This window comes from Pseudopodoces humilis, chromosome 3 (genome assembly GCF_049639895.1).
Source record: "Pseudopodoces humilis isolate 2021_Gansu_Grassland_sample_001 chromosome 3, ASM4963989v1, whole genome shotgun sequence".
NCBI lineage: Eukaryota > Metazoa > Chordata > Aves > Passeriformes > Paridae > Pseudopodoces > Pseudopodoces humilis.
Genome location: NC_142202.1, coordinates 9,733,666 through 9,748,186, shown reverse-complemented (window position 1 = coordinate 9,748,186; position 14,521 = coordinate 9,733,666). Strand labels below are relative to the sequence as shown.

At 35.7% G+C, this 14,521-nt stretch overlaps 1 protein-coding gene across 2 annotated transcripts in view; it reads right to left on the bottom strand.

Annotated features, from left to right (window-relative positions):
* The window catches only part of WDPCP (WD repeat containing planar cell polarity effector), a 145,357-nt gene that overhangs the window by 80,913 nt on the left and 49,923 nt on the right, over positions 1 to 14,521 (bottom strand). For both annotated transcript variants that reach the window (XM_088053196.1, XM_088053195.1), the window contains 3 exons: positions 8,192 to 8,306; positions 4,754 to 4,887; positions 278 to 469 (listed from right to left, as the gene is read on the bottom strand). In XM_088053196.1, coding sequence (XP_087909322.1) covers positions 278 to 469; positions 4,754 to 4,887; positions 8,192 to 8,306 — 441 coding nt within the window. The remainder of the gene's footprint in view (positions 1 to 277; positions 470 to 4,753; positions 4,888 to 8,191; positions 8,307 to 14,521) is intronic.

Sequence of the window (14,521 nt, the reverse complement as noted above, 5' to 3'; positions counted from 1 at the left end):
TTTCAGCTGCACCAAAGCTATTTCATGATAAAGACCTAATTTCCTGGCTACATTTCTCAGGCTGACAGTTTTGATGTGAAAATAGTAAACACAGTAAAGAAGGTGCTTTTCTGTTAAATAAAAAACCTTTGTTTTTACTATTAGAATGTCTGATCTTCCTGTCTTATGTTTTAATCACATCTATTCTTTATAGCTACTCGATTACGCATTTAAGTTGAATAGCTCTTTCTTTAGCAAATTTGAAAAAATCATGTAACAAGACAGTTCATCACTTTACCTCCAATTTTCCATGTGCACAGCCTAATAGCAATAGGTTGGCTCTGTCCCTCTGACAGGAAATAGGAGACCAAGGCCATGCTCCATCACTAGTTGCTGACCACCAGCAAATGACCAGATCTTGCATACAGTTTATTGCCAGGTGACGTTTCATCCTTCTACCTTCTGGTCCAAGTATATCAACATAAGAAATCTGATGGAAGAAAAAAATGCAGGGAATATTGGAGGTGATAAAATAACATGGTAGGAGCAAATGGGGGTGTTTACTTTTGATGTGTGAGAAAGAATGTATATATACACAGAGTGCTGCATACATATATCTTCATAGAGGCTGTCTGTAAACGTGAAAAATATCTCCTCAGACAGAAAGACATGCTCACTCTTTTATCTGTGGGGAGGGGATTGGGATGGAAAGGAATATGAGTTAAGAAGGAATTTACTGCAATGACTCCAATCAATACCAAAATGTACAGTCATGGTTGCTTGACAGCATCGACCTCCACACAGGATTTAAGCTTAGCCATATTAAATGACAAGTTCTGCAAAGCTGACCACGGAGCTAAGGCTAGTGTTTAAGACATAATCAAATATTAAATATATTCTACAGTATTTGAGCAAACATATATCTTTCTTCTTCCTCCCCAAATTAAGGAATGGAAACACAAACATCCGCTTTGCAAAAGAACATATACTTTTCTGCATAATGTGGATGAGCTACGGCATCATGCGTAAAGTTTATGCAGCTCTTGAGAATTGTGCCTCTTTCTCAGGAAGGATTTGTGGAATTTATTATTCAAACTCTGTTATTTGGAGCATGGTTATTTGAAAACATGAGCAGTGCACCATCTGGGTGACACATGCCAAGGAAATATAGATTGCACCGCATTTCTGCTTAAGGAATTAATGGAAGGTTGATAGCTAGGGGAAAAAAAAACTATCTTGCCATTGCTGGTCAGCAATAATCGAACCACTTTCTGGGGATTAAGCGCATGGCTAAGCCTACTGGACCAGACACTAGCAAAGGGCAGGGGGTCTTCTTATCAGAGAAATGCTTCTGGAGCCAGTCTCACTACATGACAGATTGCTTTCATATTCCTGTCTGCAAGGCAACAAAGGCTGGCAGTAATGCGATAATGCCAGAGTGCAATGGGTGTTAAGAACCCGTTGCATTTATGTATTGTATTTAGTAAATAATCAGGCTCATCCAAATTGTGATCTCAGCTCTCAACCAAGGCCATTAAAATCAAGGTTAATGCTTTAATAATCCTTTGCTGTTTTTTATATGGTCAAAAAGAACCCTTTTCTATTTGCATGGTCATAATATTATTGACCTCTTCATCCCATGAATACACATAAAAAGGAACTGAAATCAAAGTAATTACCAATGTTGTTCTCTCATGGTAAACATTTAACTCCTTGTTCTGTTGCCTTCAGTAAATTTAAATGGATTAAAAAAACATAGACAGGAAAACCTTGAAAAAGGTCAATATTTTTAGAATATCCTGTGTTTTACTTGTCAAAATATTTTAACAAGTAAAGATAAAACATACATAATAGTTAGGATGTAGCTGCTACTTGAATTAGAATAGCTAATTTGGTGACAACACATTGATTAGGCTGGAAAAGCACATATACTTCCACAAGTATTAATTAGTCCTGCATTGTAGTGTTAACTGTTAATAACAATTGCACATGTCGTAACAGCCACAGATCTTTGTTGACCTTTATGTCTTGCATTAGACATGTTACTCTCAAACATGGATTCATGTCACTGAGAAAAGGCAAATAATAATAGTTGGTTTTTATATTTCACTGGTTTTCAAGCCTGTAGTCATTTATATAATAAGTCTTCCTTTATTGCTTCAAAGGGCAAATAAAATTCATGGTGGTATCAATTAGAAAGGAAGAGCACAGGGAGGTTAATTCATTCATTTAGGTATGCATTGCATAAAAAACTCAACTTTAATAAAAATATCAAGCTGTGATGAGGAAAGCATGGTTGACTTGTTCTTATTATTGGCAGAACCCTGGCAGTCCAGCACTGCTGCCAATTTTGCCCACCATGAGCCTGGACATCAAACAATGTGAGATTGCTTATCATTACAATGACAATATGTCAGAAATTTAATCATATCATTACAAACACTTTCCTCATTTTAGAAACGGGACTGTAAACCCAAATACTACATTTCTCAAGACTACGCCAAAAGTCAGAGGCGGAAATGAAGGTTACAATCAAATTCCCTAAATCTTGGCTCCAGATTTTAATCCTGTGTTAGTTCTATATCAGTGCACGCTACGTTTCTCATTCAATTTCTCTTGAACAAAATCTCAGCTCTAAAGAACCCTTTTTTCCCCTAAACCCACAACATTTGTAATTGTTACATATTGTTACATACTATTACAAGTTTGCACACTTGAAATTGAGGAACATCTTATTTTTCTAGTGAGATTGACACTAGTGCTATGTCTGTGATCTTTCAGCTTTTGAAGTTTGACCAAAATCAGCCATAAAGAAGTATAAATCAATGCAGAGAGCTCACTCAATATTATTGCAGAAGTGAATAACACTTTCTGCAGTCTCACACTGGTGCAATTCTGAAGATAATAAAAATTATATTTAGCTGCCTAACTAGCGAGCCTCACACAAAAGAACATTCAATTAAAAAATGCAAATGCCTTTTTTTTTTGGCTGGTAGAGAAATATTCCATAGTGATTCCCATTGATTTCAAAAGAAAGCAAAGGGAATTTTGTGCATGGAGGTGTCTTGAGAAGCTCAGCTGTGTCAGCAAAGAACTGAACTTAACAACCGTATTAAGGAGCGCAGCAGATACTTCTGGTTTTTCTAAACATTAAGTCAGGAGCTGTGGCCCTCACACTTCAATGACAAAGGTAGTTCACCACAGCTGCTTCTATAAAATTTAGTGCTGTTAAGAGAAAAGCCCCGCCACACACCACGCTCGCTCCCAAAGCACAGCCTCAGTGAACGCCACAGGCCAGGCACAAGGCACAGCATTTTAAAGTAAAGTATGTATCAGCTCAGTTCCCAGTGAACAGTGAACTGTCTCAAATCCACGTTATAGAGGTTGGATCAATCTTGCAAACACGAGCCATTGCTGAAAAGAGGCCCTGAACTGAAACAGCCTGGAAAATGTATTAGATATTAATCCTAGCAGAAAGTATTTCTACCAAGCAAGTTAAAACACATTACGGCAAAACTTAAATTAAACATATCTTTAAAAAGCTTGCCTTGCAGATGCAAGCTCCCTTATGTGAGGAAGTAAATTACTGAGGGGTTGTCAAGGGGAAAATATTTGCTAGCACAAGATTGTTTTCTCTAATGTTTATCCAGTCTGAAATAAATATAAACTCTCTCTTTTGCTCACAACATCTTTCTACATTTCTTGGGAAAAGGCTTGACCCTTCTTCATTCTTGCAGGGAATTGGATGCAGCCCCTTCCCTACTTCAACTGTTTGAAGTTAATTGCCGTGGCTGATTATTTTTTCATATTGCTGTAGCACCAAGCACTTCCACCTAAGGAAGTGGTGTCTGGATGCCAAAGTGCTTATGGCTGAAATAAGTTATGTCTGCCCAGCCCAATCCATCCACGACACAGTGTAATTCATCTTGAGATGAGCTTGTTCCCACTGACCTCCAGACTGGTTAGTTTAAAGCTCAGCTCAGCTCTCTCTAGGCTACCTTTCAGCTGCTGCTGTCACTGTAGTGAAGACACACCCCCACAAAAAGGGCTGCAAAAAAGGAGTATTTCAATCTCCACTGTGTAACTAATGAATTGAGACACCGAGGCACTGAGTTACTTGCCTAAGGTCACACACATAGCTGGCCAGTGGTGAGAAACCACTCATATCTTGATTCCTTCTCACTGGCTCAATTCTAAAAGCAACTCTCCCAACAACACCATTATTGTAACTAGTGGGGAAATAAGGATTTCTGTAAAGAATTACAACAGTCTAGGACCTCAGACAGGTGACTGAACTATCAGAGCTTCATGTGTTTGTGTCTGTCAGCTGAGCCACACTAACTGACTGTGTGTGTGTTTTTAGCCCACAACATGCAAGAGGTAAAATACATTTACTTAAATCTTTTACACTGAGGTTTACCATTACAGACTTTGCTTCATGCTTGTTAGATGCCAAGAATGTGCCAAGGGTCACTTACTGCTGCTCAATGGACACAAGGTAATCTGTCAAGCAGAGGTAACTCAAATGTGTGTCTGAGCCTGAAAATAAACACAGTAGAAATCTGGATCCCTTGGCACAGTATTTTAACTCTTTAACTCAGAATGACATTCTAATTTTTATTGGCTTTTCAGTAACTGCCATTTTTAGAATTTGAGCTGTTCTGATCAATTATACAGGGGTTTGCAATTAATGTGGCACTACAATATCAGTGAACATTAGTGATTCATGATGTACAGTTCCTGCAATATTTGCAGCCACCATTGGCAGCTATACCTTAGAGTCCAAACAAGAGAGTTTTTCCAGTCTTTTGTTTACATCAGGAGAATCCATTGCCTTTGTAAACTGAATTAAGCAGAGTTGGTTATGGTCCTCAAATGACAAGATGATGAAATTGTCTGTAAGAACAGCTGAAAAAAAAAACCAAATAAAAATTGTCAGTACTGTAATACCTGTCTCTAGGAATAAAACAAAGTCATGAACACTCCACTGAGACACTGCAAAAAGCAATTTTTTTCAAGACAGTGTCTTAAATATTACAATGAAAGCCCTGTAATGTCCTGAAACATATCAGTGTGTCATCCTGTCAGGACCTTCTTGGAAATGAGAAATAAAGCCTAGGGAATACTCTGATTACATACACCTGAATAAATTATCTCCTATCAAAATGCCATTACATTCAAATATACATTTTATGCCCTTCCACATTAATTTTCATCTCAGTATCTATTCAGTCTTCAGTATTTTTTTCTTCTTATGGTTGCATCCACCAGTAATTTTCAAATGGACTTCATATAGCTTAGCTTGTGTTAAGGGTGATAAATGCAAACTAGTACTCGAGGTGTGTGTGGTATTTTGACATTGTAAGGTTCCTGGTGCTGCTGCTGCAGACACCAAGGAGGCTGTTACATGCAGGATAAGGCTTTAGAGGGGTTATGAATTCACTGAAATCTTCACATGGGGTACCCAAATGATACAAGTAATGATGATGGAACAGACTCCCTTGGAGTTTGGAAAAGCTCAGTGGAATCCCCACTGTTATCATAGGGGGTGCTAGACCAAATTAGTTCAATATAAAAGTGATTAACTAATCTGTCAATGAAAATTACTTAGAAAAATGTATCTAGGATTTTTTTACCCAGTTATTCGAGCAGCACCCACACTTGAAGAGGTGTCTGAATATGAAGTGAATCATTGGGGTAAGTAGTACCAGATCACTGATAGTTTAAAATAAAGCTAGAAAGTTGTGCTCAGACTGTAAACTCAAAAACCTCTCCTAAAAGGAAAATGCCAATTAAAGTGGAACCAGATTTAGAGACAATCAAAATTCTATGGAACAACCTCTGAAAAAGAAACTAAAAAAAAAATAATTTATTACTAATAGCCCAGATTCTTAAATCCAAATTTTACATATCCTTAAGTTAATTGACAGTTTAGTCTTAAATATAAACATGGAAAACTGGCTACTCAGCTTTGCTTTTCTTTAGTCTAATTTATAACCACTTGCATTTTCCAACAGTCATGTCCTGGCACAACTCTGAAGTATCTGGTATGCAAATGCTAAAGGGTAGAGTTTACAGCCAAATAATTGCCTTTGAAATGTAACATTAACACCAGCTATTTTGGAAAAAAAAAAAAAGAAAAAAAGAAAAAGAAAAAGGTGATAAAGCATCTGATAAGGTGATTCAGAAGCTATAACTGAGATCCTGCACACACATGAAAATTGAAAACCACTGAATATGGTATCCTCAGTATGTATGTTCACAGTTAAAATATTTTGATGTCCTAACACATATGGTTTGCCTTAAAAATGAGCTGCAGTGCACCTTAGATGGTGATGAAATTTTGCCTATAAATAATAAGAATCAGGAGAACTTTCTTAGAAGCAGAAGGATTATAAAAGCAATAGTATTTTGTGCACACAATCTGACCTTTATTCCAAATGTTAGGAGGACATGCTACTCTGAATGAGAATTACAACATTTCATAAGTAATTCTGGCAGATTGTAACCCTTATCCATTTCTACATATACACAATTGCTGAAGTAAGAACTAATATTTTTATACAGGCTTCTTGTGCTAAATGTAGAATTACTCTTGGCCAACTTTATAATCACAGACATAATTTGAAGTCAGATTTGGAGAGATGTGCTGTTTCATTGAATTAAAATTAATTTCCTCTAGGACAACATTATCTCATGTTTCACTTGAAAGGATAGTTCAGCATAAAAAATTGTATTTTGAGCACTATTTGTGTGGGTAACAAAAGCACCTTCTTTTATTGTTCATGAAAATAAAAACTGTATTGCAATGAAAGTTATTCAGTGCTTTGCTTTTACTGAACAGAGGCAGTTTTATTTCACCTACAGACTTGGGTATTAGCAAACACGGAGGTTTAAGAAAACCTTGAATAAGTGAAAACAAGGACAAAACATTATATAATGCTATTTATATAATTAGTACAGTTGTCCAAATGTATTAAAATATATTTGTTGCTTTACTGTTGTTTTAGTTGTAAGCTCATTTAGTTAGCAGTATTTTCTGAACAAATATTTCTATGCCATATTAATCCAAAGTAAGACATGATCCACATATTTTCTTTTTTATTAGTTTTTTTAATGATAAAGTATTCCAAATAATGTCCACAAACTACTTCAATTTGGCAATAACCTTAGATTCCATGTTTTCCTATTTTTTGCCACGTGAAAGTAGGAAATCCTCCCCCCAGGAACAGAGTGCAAAAAATCATAGATGGAATTAGCAGTCCAGTAATTAAGGTGAAGAGTGAAAAAAAGAAGACAAGATAGTAAATGTGTTCTTTGCTCTCTGTGGAATTAGTTCATAAGAAATGTGCTGAGGGTTAATTTTTTTATAAATAAAGATTCTACTAACATAGTTACATTCATGCTAATTTTCAAGACTAAACTACAACATATTTATAAGAAAAGATCAGAGAGACACAGTGTTGTAGTTTCTTAAAACCTAGGCCAATATTCAATAGACACCTGAGTAAAAAGAAAATTAAATCATTAAAGATCAAATTTGAACTGAGCACATATTCTTACTAGAAGGATGTAATGTGGGTCTACTCTTAAAGAATTTGGAAGGTAGTGCACATGTAATATGGCTCACACCAAAATTTCATATTTCTGCTTCTGCAGAAGCCAAGATACCAGCTGATTTCTCAATGATACGAGTCATATCATAAAGCTGTGGAAAACAGGGACATTTCTGTAAGTTTTCTTCTGCATTAAATGAAAACTTAATTTTTATCAGTCACTAGTTAATAACAATAGTGAGATTCTGGGTATCAAGAAACTAAATCAGAACACCTCCACATAACTCATCCAGCCTTTTCTAATAACAACTTTAATAATAACTATCCCATGCAATTATTCAATTGGCTAATGTTTGGTTCTGTCCCATTTTCCCACTTACGAAATAAACATGACAAGTTCAAATGGCATGTTCACAGCGATTACAGTGTAAGAAACGGAATTTTAGAAACCCATGCAGCATTTGACAAGCCTGAAAACTTTGATGTTAAATATTCTTAAAGTGCTCTTAGTCCTGAGGGTTGTAACTATAGCATTACATGCAATTACTTGTTGTGTTTGCAAGTCCCCAGTGGCAATAATTAGTCTACCTGTTGACATACTGTTTCTCTACTCTATTGTTAATGTAGGCAATTGATTTGCACATGGGTGTAATTACCATCACTGATGGTGTCGGAGATGAGCTTCCCCACCAGGGTCCTGTCAATCACCACCTTCTCCAGCTGTGGCCCAGAAAGGCTTAGGGACACCAAAATACCTGAGTGAAAGAGGAGCTGAATCCAAAGAGAAAACAAGAAATCAAAAATCATTAATAAAGTGAAACGTTCCAAGGTACATATTAGCAGCTGTCCATTATGTAGTAATCTAATTTTCAAAATTACAAAAATGAATTATCATTGATGTGAAGATGCCTTATAATGACTTAGAAAGCTTTTTCAATGAAAGAGAGAGATGTAACACAATACTGAATTACAAGGGTACAAGAATTACAATTGCTGAACACTTAAAGAAGTAGCTAAGTCCCCAAATGTTACATAAAATGTACTGAATTAGTCTGTTAAAAACAGAGATCAAAAATTTGTTCTGAAGGAGGGAAGAAGTTACACAGATCACTCTATCATCCCTAGACCTGATATTTTCTGTATAAAGTAACTGCATTGCCTGCACGTAAAAAAAAAAGTGTAAAGTAGGGTTTAATATAATTCTATATTATTATCACAGATTAAAACCAGCACATTTTTGCTGTTCTTGTTATTTCTGATCATTCATATATTGCTTAAATAAATAATTGCACCCTACCACAGAGGTAGCTGTGAGCTTCCAATAAATCCATTCACTCATTGACATAATGTTTTAGATGTTTCTCTTAGAAAGAAAGAATTTAAACTATTGGACAGGGTTATTTCAGAGTTATTTGAATATTCATGCCTAATTAATTTAAATTAAATGATACATATAATCTTGCAGACTAAGTCACAGTATTCATCAAGCTCCTTCTTATGCAATATCTTGTATGAGAAAGAGAATGCTCAGTGGGAGGAGTTATGAAAAACATTTATTTTTGCATAATTAAACCATTAGTCATTTTCTGAGTGCAACTACCACAGCAAAAGAATTCAGAAAATAAAGCCCATGAAAGGAATTCTCAGTGGAAAGACCTCTGCAGGCAAGTCCAGAGGGTCCACCAAAGGCCAGGAATCTGGGACTCCAGCTCTTACTTCTACCTAGCAGATTTTTAAAGAAATCCCTGTGCTTTTAAAAAACTTAACTACTAAAGAAACACTTGTTCTTGTAGGAGAATTTGACATAAAAAAATTCCCTGTTTGCTTTGTGCTGGAGCTGCGAGACAAATATGGTTGCAATATAATCTTCAGCACTTTCTTGCAGTGAAATCCACTGGACTGTATAATAAAAAAAAAGTATGGGGGACAAGAATGGAGTGATCTAAGTGGGCATGTCCCTTGTGCAATGCTCTGATCCCAACAATTTAGTCATGGAAACTCTTATTTATATATATTTTGCTATATTGTTATACCACTGTGCTCTCCAAAGAACAGAACATGTCTATTTAAACAAATTATTTTCCTGCCCTAACACCTTTAACCAACATGTTTAAAAAATACATTCTAGTGACGTGTAAAGCAGAAACTAATAAAACCCTGTGATGTGAAATTAATTTCTAAGAACAAATGATCAGTTCCCATCCTGCCAAAGTCTAATCATACATTCATTTGATAGATTCATATAGTCAATGTTTCAATATTCCCTGTCATGACAGATGTCCTTTAAGGTTTTGTCCTAGTAAAAATGTTAGACACGCTTACACTCATGCAGCTTTTATTACAATCTTTCAAAACTTCAATTTGTCCTTATGTTGAAGTTAGATTAGATAAAATCACAATTTATTTCCAACTTGGTAACATGGAGTCCAGCAAGGTTTGACTACAGTTGGCTATAACTGTCCAAAAAACCTGCTGGAAAAAGTGAGGGTTGAAACCCAGGAGCTACCAAACTGTGATGTAAACAACAATTTAGTGAAATTACATAAATACTCTAGAAAGCTCAGTTCTACATAACTGAATGGATATCAGCCTGATAGAGTAAAACATCCCCAATCTTTCAGTATTATTGGCTAACAACAGGAATAGTACAGTCAGGGTGTAAATTCACTTTATGCCAATGTATTAATTTCCTGGTAATGGCATAAATTGCCCCCGTTACAGAGCTAGAACAGAAATCAATGAAAACCTCTCCAGTGTTTCATGACAAGACATTTATATAAATATAAAATGTTGTGCTAATGGGTGTGCTTTGCTTTACATTTATGAATCTAGTCATTAAACCAGTGTTATGGATTTTCAGTATTGTATAGATCTCTGTGCTATCACTATGGCATGACAGAATCACAGATAGTATGTAAATGTAGTATCATTTCCATTACTTTTATTGTTTCTCCCATTGTGCTCCCACCTTCTTTCATTTTATAGCAAAACATTCTTTCACATTATTCTCCTCAGAACTTTGAGATATTTGGGAAATCTTAAATTGTATTTTAACAAATTTTTGAGATTTTAAAAAAATTAGTTTTTAGAGTTTTCCATGAAGTACAAGCAGGCACTTAAAGGAAACAGGGCAGTAGTGGAGTCACCACCCCTGGAGGTATTAAACATGTGTAGATGTAGAACTTAAGGGCAGGTTTTAGTGATGAACTTTGGAGCATCAGGTCAACAGTTGGACTCACTCTTAAGGGTCTTCTCAACCCTAAATGATTCTATGATTCTGTGCTATCTTTCATCAAAAATATTCTGTAAAAGAGAAAATATTTATGTGCTCAAACTGAAACCACTATTTCAATTTGCTACATCCTGTGTAGTCTGTGCAAAGACTGTTCCATGATAGTAAGATTTAGGTGCTGTAACACATAAGCTTGCCTAGTTAAGCTCATATTTTGGTGGATGGAAGCAGTCCAGTCACAAGTATGAATGAATATAAAGCAAATAGGGAAGATTGCAAACTTGGCTTGAAGACGGATACACAGTGATCCAGCTCCAAAGGGAACAGCCCATCAATGCTAAGGAATAAAAGCCAATGTAAGAGGCATTATTTACACAAGGCACTACATCGTTCCATCTAATAGATATTAAATTAGGGAAAGAGATTCACAATGATGAAACACATCATAAATTTTTCAGATTAAAGTACTGTGATGGGAAAAATAAAATCAGAAGAGCTATCTCCAGAGCTTAAACAGTCACAAGATGTTCCTAAACAAAATATGAAAGCATGACTTCATACCTATCGGAAGGATAAGACAGGGACTTTGTACTTGAATGTAGTCTGAGCAAAATGTTTGGGCACCTGGTTATTCTACATACTGGGAAGGAAGGGCCACTTCTCTGTTACTGAGGAGTTGAATATAAAGACTTTGATAGAAAGGATTATGTGTTTTATATGCCAAGAATTGTTCTCCTCTGAGCAAGAAAGGCATGAGCAGCAGAGGATACTCAGGGGAAGATTTAGCCCTTTCCTTTCCCGATAGCAAAGTGCTCCAATATGTATTTGAGATAGTTTTTATTAAGCAAAAGACTTAAGTACAGGTTCATGACTTATGGACTTTAGTACAACTTAAGCATCTACTTAAGTGGATCCCTTTATCCTCAGAAGCCTGAGCCTTTCACTCCTCATTCATGCAGCTCAGCTGCTTATCAGCCCTTCTACCTAAAAAGATACCTGTGGAGCAAAGCCAGGATTTGCTTCTATCTGATTAAAATTGGAAGAGAAGGAAAATATGCCTGTAAAAAATATTGCTGCAAACTGTTTTCCCTTAGAGAGCCTAACTGACAAAGGAATATGCAAAAGGAGAAGAGAATTGCAAAGCACTTCTTGTTCAAGCAGGTTCCCAGGGTTTTTCCCCACCTCTTCATTCCAGATTGCTTTCTTAGCCACCCCACTGTAATTACTGTGTTGCATGCCTTATTACAGATGAAGTTATTGTTGTTACATGTTACTGTTTCACAATAATCAATGCATTTGTACTTCTAGCTCCAAAGATCTAAAACCACACAGCACATTAATAGTTGTGATCAAAAGCAACCAAAAGAATTTAATATGAGGGCAGTGTTCCTCTTAGTAATTGGGGATGGGTGCTGGCTTCTCGTGTATTCTAGAGAGAATGTCTCGGTTTTGATATCAAATGTGCTATGTCACATATGTGTCTTCCTAAACCAGCTTGCTAATGGGCATTGTAGCTGATAGAACAAGCAAGAAAATATTGCTGTGTATCTCAATTCAGAATCCAGTTCTATGTCGACAATGGCAACTATTATATATATATATTATATATATATAATGGTGACAATAGAAAAACTATTTATACACATACATAAATTGCAACACAAATACAACTAAATGAAATCAAAACAATTTAGCAAAGTATACATAAATCTTTTTCATTAGCAGGTAACAGATATGATTCATAACTAGTGCTTGGCTTTTATACAGTAAACTGTATAACAATGTTGGCATGTGTTTAATTCAACATCATAATGCAAATGTAAAATGAAAAAAGATTTGGAAATCAAACGTTTCAGCTAGACCTCATACATTTTTACTGCTTTATATTATAAAATCAAACCTTAACCAATGGCATAATTTCATAGAAAGATTTCTTGATTTTATGGCAAAACTTAAAAGCATTCCAAAGAATTAGAAAAGGAGACCAAGACAAGAAGTAGCCAGAGCTGAGCTGAATAAACTCAACAATACTGATAAAATTAATTCTTTAGGTTACTACTTCTTGGCAGAGAAAGCTGAGGAGTACAGTGGCATCTTATTGTAAAGACTTCTTGTCTTTTTCCTGTCATCCTTCTTTTATGGTCTATTTATTTTCCTTTGACATCAGCTAACTGAAGATTACAGGATTATTTCAGCAACTCAACACAGGTCATCAGTGTTGGGGGTCAGAAGTACTGTACAGAAATGGTGTGGGTTCAGATCCTATTGGAACAGAGCTAAAGAGAAGACCTCAGTCCTTCAGGACTCAACTAAGCTCTTCTAAATACAAGAGCAAGCTCCTTGACAAAAATCCCTGTACTGTCTAGGTTATATTTACACGAACTAGCACATCATCTATTTCAGAAACTCTAAGCAGTGCTGGAATGTATACATAGGACTGCAAAAATAAAGGTCATTGAGGTTTTTATGGCAATGGACAAGGAAGTAAATATGAAACTTCTAATGCACTGATTGCACACCAAAAATTAAAAAAAAATAAAAATAAAAAGGTAATAGGATAAATTTTGATGCAAAAAATGAAATACTAACTAAGGTAGGGAACCAGGCTAGCATTATGGTCATTCTAGGCAAACTCATATATAGAAGAGCCAACTTTGAGATAGACAGTCATGCAATGGACAAAATAATCTGCGGGCAAAACAACTGGATTCCTCACTGAGGCATATGCATGAAGTCTGATTGGCCATTTGCACATGAACAATTAACACAACAGCACTCTTATTTTTAGCAGATGCATGTTTAAAATTACAGCCCCCAATTTTTGCCTGTGGGCCACTTCTGAGATGGAAGTGCTGGAGGAGGAGTGAGGCATTAGGAATAGTGGTATATATTTAGGCTACTGGCAGTACCCCTATGCTTGTTTTACACAAAATCTGAGGAAAATCATACTACTGTTTTAAAGGACAGTCTTGTTTTCATTGCATCTCTTTTCAGTTTTCTTTCCATTTGTCTCACTCAAGGTACAGCAGCCATTGACTTTTTGGAATTCTTATTACAATATAAAGGGAAGTGCTCCTGGTTCAGCTACAGATATGGCAGATTCAAATATATATATCATTTAATGAAAAATGGGAAAATGTGGCTGTTGAGTTAAATACTTTAATTTCTATAAAGAAGTTTATTTGACATTGTATTACTACTAAAAACAAAGGAAAAATAGATACTATAATTAAAACAATATGCTCAAATTTAGCCCCAAACACTGAAATTATGAAAATCAGGGTAATTTCCTACATGTTCTTCATGCTGTTTGTCTGACACATTGCTGTAACTCTCCAAAGTTAATGCAAATACGGACTCTTCCCACTAGCTCTGGTATTCATCCAAAAAAGGCTGTGAATACAGCAGTGTTATGCATGCCACAGATGACACCATTGCGTGGTGAGCACTCTTTGCTGAAACAGTTAATTAGTATTCAACTTAGAATTAAAAAATAAATATACAACATCTTCTCCAGAAGCTTCAGAACATTTGCATCGAAGAGGAACAGTCCAATTATTGCTGCCAAATGCTCAAAGACAGATGAGCAGCAGAAAAACAAACCATCTGACATCAAAATTGATAGAAGACAGCTTTTCTGTTCTAGACTCTTCCAAAAGATTCATTTTTCTCTATTTTATTTTCATTTGTTGGAGGTCTTTTATTTTCAGGAAGACACAAAGTGGAATAACACAATTGTTTTGGCAAAACATTC